The sequence below is a fragment of the Gadus chalcogrammus genome, chromosome 4 (genome assembly GCF_026213295.1).
Source record: "Gadus chalcogrammus isolate NIFS_2021 chromosome 4, NIFS_Gcha_1.0, whole genome shotgun sequence".
Taxonomy (NCBI): Eukaryota; Metazoa; Chordata; class Actinopteri; order Gadiformes; family Gadidae; genus Gadus; species Gadus chalcogrammus.
The window spans coordinates 30,148,677-30,163,497 of NC_079415.1; the positions used below are offsets into that span (position 1 = coordinate 30,148,677).

Genomic DNA, 14,821 nt, shown 5'->3' on the forward strand with positions numbered 1-14,821 from the left:
CGAACTTCCGTCTTCCGTCGATAGTTTCGGTTTCGACGGATGTTTTGAACTACCCCCTGATAGCGATACTTTTTCATTTGAGCGAAGCAAATTAGCACCAAAGGACAAAGAAGCTTTTAAAAAAAACGTAATTTATTTAAACAATTGACCAGACGTTCAGGTCTTCTATATTTTATACATAGACAATTGTAGGGAGGCGGAGAATCAGACGGGGCTTGGATCACCTGGCGCGAGGCAGATAAGAGTGGACCCCTGTAGATAATATTAAACACCTGCTTCAAATGATTCAAAAGCCAAAGAAAATAGTCGAACATGTCAAATAAACAGTTTTTTTTCTAATACATATTTTTGTATAAAAGCTGGGTCTGGTTAGGGGTTCCACACGAGCTATATAACCCAACCCCGGATCGGAGCAAAAAAGCAGAATTTGGTTCTGCTTTTTTCAAGTCAGTCATGAACAAAAAGAAGAAGCTTGGGTTTGGCTATTTTGTCAAAATGATTGTTTTAAAAAAATAGCGCAGGAAGCCAGTCGAGTGACGGAGGGAAGCACAGCGACACACGCATGGGGCTGAAGGATTCATCTCGCGATGGGTTGAAAAAAGACTTCACAGTGCCGGTGTCTGTAGAAAACCTGTTAACCCCTGGTGTGTCAGGGCCTAGAAGTACGGTGACCAACCCCCCATCACGTGGCCTTTATCATCCGGTATCTTATGCTGGAAAAAGTCATGTCAAGTCAAATAACATCAGTGCCGACAGGTAACTATTGTAGTCTTATATGTATTCTTGAAGTACATTTTTGACCAATTAATAAGAACCAGACAAACAGGTTATTTTCTTTTCTTTACAATTGAGCACTTACTTCTTTGACTTGTGGACACTTACTGTTTTCCTGATGCTCCAATTCTCTTTCTTGAGAGACACATAAGGGTTGTTCTTAAATAACGCTCAACACGTCCAACGAGACCATCAACACAGTGTGCACAAGCACTTTGACTCTATCCCACAGAATCCTTGTTGGTCGACAAACAAAGTGCAGAAAGGGATCAGTGGTGGGATGGTGCTTTGGGACCCTTTCACAACTCAGATTATGTAGGGAGAGGACGGGTCGTGAAGTCATTACACACCTAGGATGTCAAGAAAGATGAATGACGACAATAGTTTGGAAATGGGTCTGGATGTCAGCGTTTGTTTCCTTGAGATTAACACAATTCAAAAATCCCAAACATTTTCTGTGACCGCAATGTGATGTCGGCAAAGCAACAAAAAATAAACAAATCCACAGTCTGAAGCTTAAGATCCCCTCCGTAACGAACCCCCCCCCCCCGGAGGTCGAGGTTCCATCGTTTCCCGGCCCCACGGTGAGATCCAAAGCCCCCTCCCTACGACGTCGCCAGCACAGCTTCAGACGCCTCAGGAGCGTCGCCCCCTGGTGGTGCCGAGCGAGGCGCGCAGCCTCGGCTCTCTGGCCCTGCAACGACGACCACAAGGAGAACGTTAGGACCCCCAGAAAGGGAAGGTTAAACACATGGTTCAGTGTAGCGGCAATTCGATTTCAGTGTTGCTCCGAGGACCAATCTTTAGAAAGGACGATCTGATCCGCCTAGAATCCAATTCATCTGAACATTAAGCATTTTGGGTGAGGCAAAAAAAAGTGATAATAAAAAAGAAAATATTTATAGTAAATAAACAACATATAAATAATGGGAGCCTGCTTGAAAATTCTAGATTGTTAATACGTGAATAATAAGTAAATCTATCGTATATTATAAAACATACACATCATATAGGGTTTAATCCCTTTTGCATTAAAATATTTGTTACTTGGCATTTTTTGGATTCCAAAGCTATCTACTTCGGAACCCATCTGTCCGAGCAGGCAAGGAAAATCTGCCTCTTCTGACATCACAAGTGGGCGTGTCCACCTAGATGTGTGCTAGGTAGATCAATGTACCAGCCCACTCAGTGGACTGGAGCAAACGTTGCTCATCTATCCGCCACACAACCAGGTGGCCACGCCTACTATTCACACTCACACCTGGTGGTCAAATATGTCACCTTTAAACCTCTAGACTCTCACAGGCCTGGTTCAATCTGGTGTTTGATTGACACACACACCCACCCAGCCACGCCCACCCACACCCACACACACCTGTAGTGCTCGTTGAAGTCCAGCCTGAAGCTGAGGAAGCGAAGGCTCTGGTCAGGACTGGTCATCAGCAGCACCAGGAACTGCTGCACGATGCCCTGGGGGGAAAGGAAGAAAAGATGTTCACAGAGCCCCGCCTCCAGCGACATGATTGGTGGAAAACAAATATGAAGCAAAAGAAAAGGTTAACCCCCCCGCAGACAGAGGGAGGGAGGGAGGGAGGGAGGGAGGCTGGGAGGGTCAGGGGTACCTGGTAGTAGTGTGTGAGGATGTGCAGCTGCGAGCGCATCTTGGGTATGGTGTCCTGGAACTCCCGCACTCTGTTGGCCTCCTCCGCCTCCTGCTCCGCCGTCACGCCCCACTCGCCCTGCGGCGGGAACACAAAACCACAGAGGACGTCACGGCGAGGTCCGGAGGGGCGTGGCACTGACCTCTGACCTCCGGTCGCTGTTCGCCGTCGTCCCCAAATGATCCGTTATTAACTAGGCATTTGCTCCTATTGAACCGTACGTCGGTCTGATACGCTCCATGACGAACCGGGGGGTCGACAAGAACTAGATATGAACACAATGACCAGTACGATAGCTCAGACTCAACGGTGTGTCGTTTACGGTGGTAATATTAACCAACCAATTAACCAATTAAAAAGGCATAAAAAGAACACGCCACGTTTTGCGCCATTCCAAGAGTGTGTAAAAGTAAGACCAGGGTATCTGCAGGTTTCAGCAAGTCAAATTTAAGACTTTTTAAGACCTTTTTAATACCACCTTGAATGAAATTTAAGACCTTAAACACGCAATGGTGGGGGGGATCCCGCTGTATTACAACCCAAGCATAGCATGTGTGTCACTCAATGAGACTCATTCAAGTTTACTTTCTGTCTGTTCATTGAACATAAAGTGATAGTCCAGGGCTCCAGACTAACTTTTTCCTTGGGTGCACTGGTGCGCCTACATTTTTAATTTGGGTGCACCAGCACGTATTTATGGTATTAAATTGCCTTCAGTAAGACCTGGGGGGTATACCACGAACCTCGTTGAACATACCCAGGCTTTCTTGGGAAAACCTGGCTCGACAGAGCCGCAACTCTCAATCACAGTTAAATGGTACCACGACGCTCACTTTAGATTCAATTAGTTGAACCAGGTTTTCCGCTTTAGGTTCAATGCGCGTTCACATAAAAGGGGCGTTTCTCGCGTCATTTGACTCACCCTTATGCAAAATAAATCGCGCAAGAGCGGTGTATTTCATCCAAGGCGAGCAATGTATTATTATGAACTCCTACGAGGAATTCAAAGTTCAAATCACAGCCAAAGGGAACACGGTTGCCCATAATATGGCTAGGGTGGCGTGCTTGTTGGCCTTGTTGACGCTGCAGATTCGCTCGTTTCGGATGAAAGGCGCTGGTCCGAAGCGAGTTATATACGCCGTTTTGTCCCTTCCAGCAGTAAAGGTGCTCGCGATTTGAGAGTCAGGGAACATCAAACCGAAGAGATCTCCTATCCCCTCATTTGAGTTGTAGGACTGGTGCTTGACCACTGTGTTTAGAATCCACAACACCTCCGCTTTCAGTGTTGGTGTCGCACCAAATGCTACCCTCAGGTCAGTGCTAGCAGCGCGGACCGTCTGCGGCGCCACCGCCGCAGCAGAGATGCAAAACGTAGAAATGGCTGGGGTCTGTGTGTGGCTCCTGGCAGAGGTTTTATGTTTTTGGCTCTGCATATGGCTGACGACAGCCTTAATCCCCATGGTGCCGAGCTTGAATGTAGGCTACTTTTGCACGGAATGCATCTGGCCTGTTCTGGGTTGGCAACGGACGCTAGCCAACCTCGGAAACGGACGTCTTCCAGCCAACTGACGTTGAACTTGCATTTACCCATTGTTGCAGACTAGCTAGCAAGCGCGCAGAGATCCGTTTATATATGCAGCTAGCAAGAAAGTAGCCCCTCGTACATCTCCTTCCCGAAAAGTCCCGCGAGAAAATAAATAAATAAAATAACCCTGCCCCGACAAATTTAAGACCTCCGAGTTATAAATTTAAGACCAGCATATGACATTTTTGACGAATTTAAGACTTTTTAAGACCTTAAATTTAGAAAAATGAATTTAAGACTTTTTAAGACTTTTAAGACCTCCGCGGACACCCTGAAGACGGATAGTCTAGTGGTGGAAGTCAGACCTGGGTCTCCCCCCCCCTCAGACCTGGCTCTCCCCCCCCTCAGACCTGGGTCTCCCCCCCTCAGACCTGGGTCTCCCCCCCCTCAGACCTGGGTCTCCCTCGTCTTCTTCTGCTCGTCGTACTGCAGCCGCAGGCGGAGCTCCTCCAGGGCAGAGCGGTACAGAGAGTCCTGGGCGCTCTGGAACTCAATGATCTGGTTGAAGATGGCCCTCAGCTGGTTCAGAAGAGACTGGAAGGAGGGAGGGAGGGAGAGAGGGGGGGGGGAGGGAGGGAGAGAGACAGACACACCGATATCAGCAGAGCCCAGATCAGGCCAATCACGGTCCAAATAACAGATCTTAGGTCTCACCTAATGTACATTTGGCCGTGGCATTTTTGATTTTGTGTGTGAGTGTGTAAGTGTGTGTGTGTCCGTATCTGTGGAAATGTGTGTGTCCGTATGTGTCCGTAAATGTGTGTGTGTCCATGTGTGTGTCCGTATCTGTGGAAATGTGTGTGTCCGTGTTTGTGTGTGTCCGTGTCTCTGTGTGTGTGTGTAAAAGTGTGAGTGTTTGAGTAAGTGTGTTGCGTGCGTGTGTGTGTGTTACCCTGCTGTTGCTGTCCAGCAGGCACCTGGAGATGATGGTGTCCAGGAAGACCTCGTGGGCGGTGATGATGTGGTCCAGGTCCTGGGCCTGCTGCACCTTGTTCCACAGCTCGTCCCACGAGCACTCCAGCACCTACACAGACACAGACACAGACACAGACACAGACACAGACACAGACACAGACACAGACACAGACACAGACACACACACACACACACGCTTGATTACTTTAACAGTGGGGACGTGCTCTAACCTGATTACCGCATCGTGGCAGCATTGCTAACATGTTAATAATGCTGTTAACATATGTTAACATTGTTAGCATATCGCCCCATGTCTCCTTTATGGATGCATAAAAACAACCACTAGAGGGTGCCCACGGTTCAGCGCCTCCTTGCTACACAGATAATCTCCAATGATCCAAAATGTCCCCAGCTAATGATGAACATTGCGAGGTCACAAGCGGGACAAATGCTGCCTTCAAAACGCTCAGAGGTTCCGGGAGTTTCGGACCTTAAGCTCGGAGGAAAGTGCTTTGAACACGCCGTTGGGTCAGAGTTTTCGCTCAGAGTTTCACGCAGAAGTAAAGCAACCCGAGTCCTCTGAGATCACGTCACAACAATGGCTGCCCATTTCATTGAGCGAACTTGCAGCAAGCACTAAGAGGCGAGAATAACACCCATTCGAACTTATGCATTACGATACATTACAGCTTACAATTATAAACATCACCCGATTAATTCTCGCTCATGTTCAACCTTCGCAAGCAGTTCTAATGAGTGATTCATCTGATTCAGCAAAGAAGAGCAAAGAGGCCCCTGCAGTCATCCATACATATTTTTTCAGTTTTATGTCATAGCCTACGAACTTCTGAGGGGCGTTTCCTGAACACTCTTATTTCGGGTTAGGCTTAGAGAAGGTTTACGTAAAGACACGTAAGAGCTCCCGAACCTCCGAGCTGTGTTGAAGGCAGCAAAACTCCCACTTGTGAGGTCACAAGCGGGACAAGCTCCCACTTGTGAGGTCACAAGCGGGACAAACTCCCACTTGTGGGGTCACAAGCGGGACAAACTCCCACTTGTGAGGTCACAAGCAGACGGCTCTTGGGGAAACGGCGTGTTGCAAATTGCTCGTCGTCATGACCGCACCCAGTGCTTCTGAGGCGGCGTGTTCAGCCGTGCGAACGGTAGCGATAAGGTAGGGTGGTGGGCGGGGTTAGGGGGGGGGGGGGGGCAGGCGGCCTCCTCACCTCAAAGGTGATGTAGTACTGCATCTGGTGGATGAAGTGGACCATCTCGGAGGCCAGGATGTGGCACTGGTGGAGCACCCCGGACAGCTCTGCAACAAGACGGCGAAACCCAGGTGTCATCAAAACCCAGCACAGAGAAGAGCACAGGGAGGCAAACACCAAGCACCAGGGGGAGGGGATAAGGGACTGGCAGGGTGTTGTTGGGACATTGCATGCGGCATGGTAGCCGCATTCAACTGCATCAACCTGCGTGAGTGAGTGAGTGACTGAGTGAGTGGGTGGGTGAGTGACTGAGTGAGTGAGTGGGTGGGTGGGTGGGTGGGTGAGTGGTTTAGAGGGTGAGTTTGTCTATGTGTGCTGTCACTCACCTGGCATGGTCTTGAGGAGCTTGGCGTTGCACATCTGGCCCTTCCAGATGTCCGTCAGCGTGTACTCCATCCTCTTAGCCCTCCACAGGAAGTTGAAGGCACGCAGGTAACGGCTCATGCACTCGCGCGTGAACACCTGGAGCACATGCGCACGCACACACACACACCAACACACACACACACACTTGTAAACGCCTGAAGTGCCCTCAGACGGATACACAAATTTTTGTTCCTGTATGATTGATTTCTTGAATCATGGTATTACAATAACACAAGCAGTATAGCTTTGAGACTTCCATTCAAGCTGATCTTTACACAAAGTACGACACCACAAAGTAAGATAAGGATTCAATAATTGCTAAATTAGCTAATTGTTAAAGGTGCAGTGGATTTTGCGGTAACTTCATGCCATATGCAGAACCACATCAAGGCGTTTGAATCCAATGGGACAGCAACTGCTGCATGTGGGGTGTAGCAAGCGTGCGTTACCGTGGCGATTGGTCCATCCACGTGGTAGTCCAGACTGAAGACATCCCAGCCCGTGCTACCGGGCGACACCTGGAAGAGACGTTTCATTATCTTAATGGAGGTTCTACTAGGGGCGATTGTGGATCCATCCAAGTGGACAGGCAGAAAGACAAACAGGGAGAAGGAGACGGACGGACAGAGGTTGATCCACAGACAGACAGACAGACAGACAGACAGACATGCGGCAGTGACCTCAAGAAGACAAGAGACAGACAGGAGGCAGGAGAGGAAACCAGAGACAGACCAGAGACAAACCAGAGACAGACAGGAGGCAGACAAGGGACAGACCAGAGACAGACCAGTCAGACCAGAGACAGACAGGAGGCAGACCAGAGACAGACGAGAGGCAGACCAGACAGACCAGGGACAGACCAGAGACAGACCAGACAGACCAGAGACAGACAGGAGGCAGACCAGAGACAGACGAGAGGCAGACCAGAGACAGACCAGAGACAGACAGGAGGCAGACCAGAGACAGACAGGAGGCAGAGCAGACAGACAGGAGGCAGACCAGATACAGACCAGAGACAGACCAGAGACAGACCAGAGACAGACAGGAGACAGACAGGAGACAGACCAGAGACAGACCAGAGACAGACCAGAGACAGACCAGAGACAGACCAGAGACAGACCAGACAGACCAGAGACAGACCAGAGACAGACCAGAGACAGACCAGAGACAGACAGGAGGCAGACCAGACAGACCAGAGACAGACCAGAGACAGACAGGAGACAGACAGGAGACAGACAGGAGGCAGACCAGAGACAGACCAGAGACAGACCAGAGACAGACCAGAGACAGACCGGAGACAGACCGGAGACAGACCAGAGACAGACAAGAGGCAGACCAGAGACAGACAAGAGGCAGACCAGAGACAGACGAGAGGCAGACCAGAGACAGACCAGAGACAGACAGGAGGCAGACCAGAGACAGACAGGAGGCAGAGCAGACAGACAGGAGGCAGACCAGATACAGACCAGAGACAGACCAGAGACAGACAGGAGACAGACAGGAGACAGACCGGAGACAGACAGGAGACAGACCAGAGACAGACCAGAGACAGACCAGAGACAGACCAGAGACAGACCAGAGACAGACCAGACAGACCAGAGACAGACCAGAGACAGACCAGAAACAGACAGGAGGCAGACCAGACAGACCAGAGACAGACCAGAGACAGACAGGAGACAGACCGGAGACAGACAGGAGGCAGACCAGAGACAGACCAGAGACAGATCAGAGACAGACCAGAGACAGACCAGAGACAGACCGGAGACAGACCAGAGACAGACCAGAGACAGACCAGAGACAGACCAGAGACAGACCAGAGGCAGACCAGAGACAGACAAGAGGCAGACCAGAGACAGACCAGAGGCAGACCAGAGACAGACCAGAGACAGACCAGAGACAGACCAGAGGCAGACCAGAGGCAGACCAGAGGCAGACCAGAGGCAGACAGGAGACAGACCAGAGACAGACCAGGGACAAACCAGGGACAAACCAGAGGCACTGACCTCCAGCAAGCGGACGTCCAGCCTCTTGAGGATCTCGGCGTTGTCGTACTGGGCGTTGGTGGCGCGCACCGCCGTCTCCAGGATGCCCGTGAGGTTGTGCTGGTAGAGAGTGGTTGCCGGGCGGGCCAGCTCTGGCCTGAGGTACAACAGTATTATGTTATTATATATTACATTGAGTTCTATTCATCCCATTCCCAATAGTTTTTTCCGGTAGGGCTCATTTATTTTTGTTCGCAATCCTAAGAGAAGGTACATTTTATTAGTTTCCGATGTGAAATCGAACAGGAGGGTCAATGACATTGAGTGTGCCTTCTGAATGTGTGTGTGCGTGAGAGTAAGAATGTGAGTGTGAGTGTGTGTGTGTGTGTGTGTGTGTGTGAGAGAGAATGTGAGTGTGTGAGAGTGTGTGTGAGTGTAAGAATGTGAGTGAGAGTGTGAGAGTGTGAATGTGAGTGTGTGGGATCTGGCTGGCCACTGACTTCAGCAGGTCCATGAGGGTCTAGCACACGGAGTGTGCCTTCTTAAAAGGTGTGTGTGTGTGTGTGTGTGTGTGTGTGTGTGTGTGTGTGTGTGTGTGTGTGTGTGTGTGTGTGTGTGTGTGTGTGTGTGTGTGTGTGTGTGTGAGAATGTGAGAGAGTGTGAGAGTGTGAGAGTCAGTGGGTGTGAGAGTGAGAATGTGGGTGTGAGAGTTTGAGTGTGCGGGTGGTGAGTGCGTGTGTGCATGTCTGTGTGTCTGTGTCTGTGTGTGTGTGTGTGTGTGTGTGCTGGCGGCCCCGCTGGCCACGTACTTGAGCAGGTCCATGAGGTGGCGGATGAAGTCCCCCTGGCCCAGCAGAAGGTAGCGGCGCATGGCCTGCAGGTGGTCCAGGAGCAGGTAGTCGCGGTTCAGCACGTTCAGCAGGTACCTGCTGGTGTCGAAGTACGCTGCGTCGATCTTCCCCTGGAACGCCCCCTCCAGGTCCCACAGCAGCTCCGCCGCTGGGGGGGGGGGGGGGGGGGGGGGGGGGGAGATGAGTGGATGGGGGGGAAGGAGATGGAAGAGGGGAGGGGAGGTGGGTGGGTGGAGGAGAAGGAAGTGGGTGGAGGAGGAGGAGGAGGAGGAGGAGGAGGAGGAGGAGGAGGAGGAGGAGGAGGAGGAGGTGGGTGGAGGAGAAGGAGGTGGGAGGAAGAGGAGGAGGAGGAGGAGGAGGAGGAGGAGGAGGTGGGTGGAGATGAAAGGGTGGAGTAGGTGAGATTGAATAAGAGGAATAGGTGGGAGGAGGGGGTGAGATGGGGGTAGAGGAGGAGGAGGTGGGGGGAGGAGGAGGGCGAGTTGGTTGAAAGGGTGGGTGGAGGAAGTAGGGAGGGAGACAGGGTAAACCATCGGTTAGGATGTTTGACTCCCAGCCCAAAGCTACAGGGCGCAAAGGAGCTACCAGCTTATCATTGAGCGTATCTTACCAATAAACACGCACTATATGTTGCCCTGTGTTACTAAAGAGCCCTACATAGATATAGTTGCTAGAGAGCCTCTATGTTCTAGCAACTGTGTGGATTTCCCGTTTAGCCTCTTCTCCTGTGACCCTACATGGACCACACCCCTGTGTCGCTCGCAAAAAACGGGAACAGGGTCTTTCAGACTAGATGATCTGCCTTCCCGTATGTCTTGTGATATCTTCCAGCAGACTCTCACGGGGAAGACGCGAGTTGACCATGTCGAGTCAGACGGCGCGGGATGAATCTAGACAGTAGGTGGACGTTCGATACCTGTATGCGCTCAGCTTTGAGCGATGGTACACCTTGAGGCTAAAAAAAGGTGGGAATCAATGGAATGTGGCAATGTATATACACCCCCCCCCCCTCCATCCCGTCTCTCTCTCTCCTTCCATTATTAAAGGGAACAAGGACAAGGACAGCTAGCGGTAAGTGCAGTGATCGATGCCAGCGGGCTACAGGGGAACCGCGTTGTCGGTAACAACATCTGCGCACGCACACAGGCACACAAAAGTGTGTTGGGTTTGAAAGTCGTCATCTTTGTTTCATCATTTCATTCATCTGGTTTGTTGTTTGTCCAGTGTCGTTTCTTAAAAAGTCTTGTAATACTTGAAGTGAATTCAATCCACAATTTATTTTATTTGCGACATCCAAAGGCCTCCCCTTAAAGCTTTTGGAATTGTAATAGAGCGAGGGAGACAGAGACAGACAAGAGAGAGAGAGACAGACAGACCTACAGACCGATAGAGGCAGACACAGACAGAGAAACTGAGAGAGAGAGAGACAGACAGCCAGAAAATAAAGCGTGGTCTACCATCGCTGGGCGTGTCGGCGGACTTGGAGGCCGGTGTGATCTTGCCGGGCGGCGTTCTGTCGTGACACACCTGGTGCAGGAAGTTGATGGACTTCCCGATCAGCAGCACCTGGTGAGGGGCAGACGGGGACAGACGCGTGATTGGCTACCAGTCAACGACTGCCATGATGACAACGTGGTCGGACTCCTTCCACGGCCATCGACTGAGGAGTAGTTGTTGTAGATCTGAGTCTACTTAGATCTGATTGGATTGACTTTGAGTTGCATACAGGCAAGGTTCTCCCAAAACTATGTAACAGGGGCTGTTACCAAGTACCGCTGCCCTGGAAAATAATTCAACATATTATTATTTTATTGTACTCGACTCATCGTCATTTCCCTTTTCATCTCCCAAATATTTCAATTCATCCAAATTGTTATTGTGATTTTAAGATGATATTTAAAACTTTGAAAAGGCGAAACAACAATATCCCGTAGGATCGCTGCGTTGACGGCGTCAGCGACTTGAGATCCACTCGGCAGAGCTTCAGTGTAAAAGACTCCAAAGACTCGCAGTATGACTCAATGAACAGCACTACCACTATTTCGGAGAACTAGAAGTAACAAACAAAGGCACTTTTCTGGATGACAGATCAGCAGAGAAGGACAAAACATCGTAACTCTAGTCTATACCCCAACTCTATGCATATGATCTACACACACTCTTCGTACACACAGTGTGTGTGTGTGCGACTGTATTTGCGTGTGTGCGTCTGTGTATATGCTTGTGTGTGTGTGTGTACCTTGTGGGACTGGTCCATGGTGATGAAGGAGGGGATCATGGACTTCCTCAGGGAGTACTTGTCGTGCCAGAGGCGGTCCGTCTTCACGTTGGGGTCAGACGCCACAAAGAACTGCACAAGAAAGAGAAGGACGTCAAAAAAAGTTGCAGTAGGTACCACCATCATTTTCTAGATAACCAGTTTGATTTCAGATGGCTTAAGGCTAAATTCTGACCAATCAGGGCGTCTGTCCCTTGATTGGCGAATCGATTTTGCGATTTTGAGAAACTTAGGGAGGGAGGGGGCATTATAATTTTCTTAAATCTTGCTCTCTTTTGCTCTTTTCGGCGCTCTTGAACCTTAACCTACCGCAGCTTTAAATGATGGTGCCTCATTTGGGCTGTACAGAATAGTATTTTATGAGCTAGAAAGAGTGTATATGTGTGTGTTTTTCTGACTGTGCCTTCTTTCACCTTCGCTGAGGTTATCTATATTCAACATAGATTATAAATATATATCAATCAATAGTATAAATAACTTCCCGCGTTTGGCCACATTAAAAGGTGCATTGGACCAAAATGGCAACGGGTAAACGGGCGAGAACGCCGTCGTAAATACCGATAATTGTCATAAGATCGGAGGGGAGGGGAGGGGAGGGAGACAGCCAAGTTTGACCGGCCCACCAAAGACTGCAACGAGTAACACTCGGGGAACGCATTTCATGACCTTTATAGTGGTGTCACTATACTGTTCCGAACGCTTCCTGCTCTTTGGCCCCGCCCCCTGTGGATTGATGAGGTCACCCCCTCTGATGGAGTGCACGTTATTGGTGGGCCTCTTAATGAGCCACCCGGGCAGAAATCAGGATCGTTGGGAGCACGTGGACGTTTGGGATTGTTTTAGGTTCAGGATGTTTGTTTTAAAATCTCTGTTCAGTATTTTATTTCTCTCTTTATCGAGCGGTGTATTTCATTTTCGAATAACAAAAATAAATTTAAAAAAGGAAATAAAATATAAAAAATAATCTTCTTGTGGGTCAGTTTGCTCCTAACAGAATTGAATGACTTTGACGAGACGGTATTATTGTCACTACTGTCTGTTTCCTCGTACTGTTCCAGTGGTGTGGTCTTTAGTTCCTCGGCTGGCAGTCAGTCTGTTCTCTGTTGTGATTTCAAAGGAACTCAACCCTGCCCAAACTGAACTAAACGGTATTCAACTCAACAGATGTTTTGATGCTGTATTTTGAAATTGCGATTATACCCCAAGGTAAAAAAAACTAAACTAACTAATAAATTGTGTAATATCTATATATGTAACATAAACATAATAAAAATAGCAATAATCAGTATTTAAAGGATAAAAAAATGTAATTGACATGCAATGTCCCAGATTGTATGGAACCAAACCCTGTGTGATGCGTGTGCGTATGTCTTTGTATGCGTCTTTGTGTGTGCGTCTGTGTGTGTGCGTCTGTGTGTGTGCGTCTATGTGGGTGTGTCTGTCGGAGCGTCTGTGTGTATGCGTCTGTGTGTGTGTGTCTGTGTGTGTGCGTCTGTGTGTGTGCGCCTGTGTGTGTGCGTCTGTGTGTGTGTGCGTCTATGTGTATGTTCGTCTATGTGTGTGCGTCTGTGTGTATGCGTCTGCATGAGTGTGTCTGTGTGCGTTCCTCTGTGTGCGTTCTTCTGTGTGCGATCCTCTGTGTGCGTGCGTGCGTCCCTCTGTATACGTCTATGTGCGTGCATGCGTGTTTGCGTCTATTGCCGCTTTTCCACCGATAGTACCAGCTCAACTCACCCCGCCTTTTTTTGCTTTTCCATTGCCAAAATCTGGTACCCGGTACTTTTTTATGCCGCTTTTTTTCACCGCACATGTAGCTCGACTCGACTCGACTCGACTCGACTCGGCAGCAGCACGGGTCGTTTTCCACCGCAAATAGTACCTCCTGGACGTGGGCGGGGTCGGCTGCGCGAAAGGGCCGTGAAGTATTTTTGTACGCGACGCAAACAACACCTACGCAACCCACACATGGAGAGAACCCACATAACAACAATGGAGGACATCGATAACATTACTATTATTAGCTGGCATGTTGAAGAAGTTGAAGAAGTGGAATTTGTTGGCTGCGGCGCTGCTATGGCTGTTACCAGCATGGTTGCCATGTCGCTCTCGTGACTTCGTCACACTCTCTGGCCAATCAGTGGCCGGCCGTCTGCCGACGTCACCTTTTAGCATCGGCTCAGCCGCTTGGAACCTAGAGTCAGGCGGTACTAAAAAAAGCAGCCACTTCAGGTACCAGATACCATGTTTTCGCGGTGGAAACGCCAAAAATGCGAGCTGAGTCGAGTCGAGTCGAGTCGAGTCGAGCTGGTACCATGCAGTGGAAAAGCGGCATTAGTCTCACATCCATCCAGGTTCCATGAGAGCTGAACCGGTACTTTTGTGTGACGTCAACAGGCTGCTGGCCACTGATTGGCCAGAGAGTGACGCCACTGGACGTGTGCAACGTCAGAGCCTGACACCCTGTGAAATCGCAGCCCCTCTCCGCGTTATAGCCGTGTTTATATCATATTGTCACAACCCGTCGTATCACAGAAAGCGATATGCAAGATTTCTTCTTCTGGCGAAAAAAAGGTTTATAGTTTATAGCAGTGTTTATATATCATATCATCACAAGATGAGTAACTTGTCAGAGAAAGCGATTTTAGGTTTTATAGGCGACCCACAATGTAAGTTATCCCATTCACGATAATGAACTACGAGGGCACTAAAATACGTAATAGTTTACAAGTCATACATGTATACATGACCCTAGAAAGCACAGACAAAATAAGAGAAAGCACGTTCACGCGGAGAGGGGGTGCAATTTCAGACAGGGATTCCTTTTTCGGCACAACACTGGCATCTTTAAATACTAGCATCAGCGTTCAGTCAACAATAGACTACTAAAGTGTGACCTCACGTTTCCATAGCAACCGATTTTCGGTTCTACACAAACCAAATTAACAAGGGGAAATCCTCTGCCACACGAACGTTTTATAGAAAAGGAAAGATTTTTTGGCAAATTCATTTGCGAGTTTTCTTTACCAATGATGTAAGTAATATTGGGAAAAGATTGTCTTCAAATAAAAAAAACTAAACTAAACTAACGTTGTGTTAACTGCTGTTAGTTTAATACACCAGGGGAATACGCCTCGACATGTT

General features: G+C 49.1%; 1 protein-coding gene across 2 annotated transcripts in view; it reads right to left on the reverse strand.

Annotated features, from left to right (window-relative positions):
* Window positions 1-100: 100 nt before the first annotated feature.
* Window positions 101-14,821, reverse strand: part of tubgcp3 (tubulin, gamma complex associated protein 3) — a 28,575-nt gene continuing 13,854 nt past the window's right edge. The window contains exons 12-23 of one of the 2 annotated variants that reach the window (XM_056587727.1): window positions 11,642-11,752; window positions 10,860-10,968; window positions 9,361-9,550; window positions 8,573-8,708; window positions 7,019-7,087; window positions 6,530-6,665; window positions 6,162-6,250; window positions 4,913-5,044; window positions 4,414-4,554; window positions 2,397-2,513; window positions 2,150-2,244; window positions 101-1,468 (exon numbers count right to left, since the gene is read on the reverse strand). In XM_056587727.1, coding sequence (XP_056443702.1) covers window positions 1,411-1,468; window positions 2,150-2,244; window positions 2,397-2,513; window positions 4,414-4,554; window positions 4,913-5,044; window positions 6,162-6,250; window positions 6,530-6,665; window positions 7,019-7,087; window positions 8,573-8,708; window positions 9,361-9,550; window positions 10,860-10,968; window positions 11,642-11,752 — 1,383 coding nt within the window. In that variant the 3' untranslated portion in view covers window positions 101-1,410. The remainder of the gene's footprint in view (window positions 1,469-2,149; window positions 2,245-2,396; window positions 2,514-4,413; window positions 4,555-4,912; window positions 5,045-6,161; window positions 6,251-6,529; window positions 6,666-7,018; window positions 7,088-8,572; window positions 8,709-9,360; window positions 9,551-10,859; window positions 10,969-11,641; window positions 11,753-14,821) is intronic. The other variant, XM_056587728.1, reaches the window with a different exon arrangement.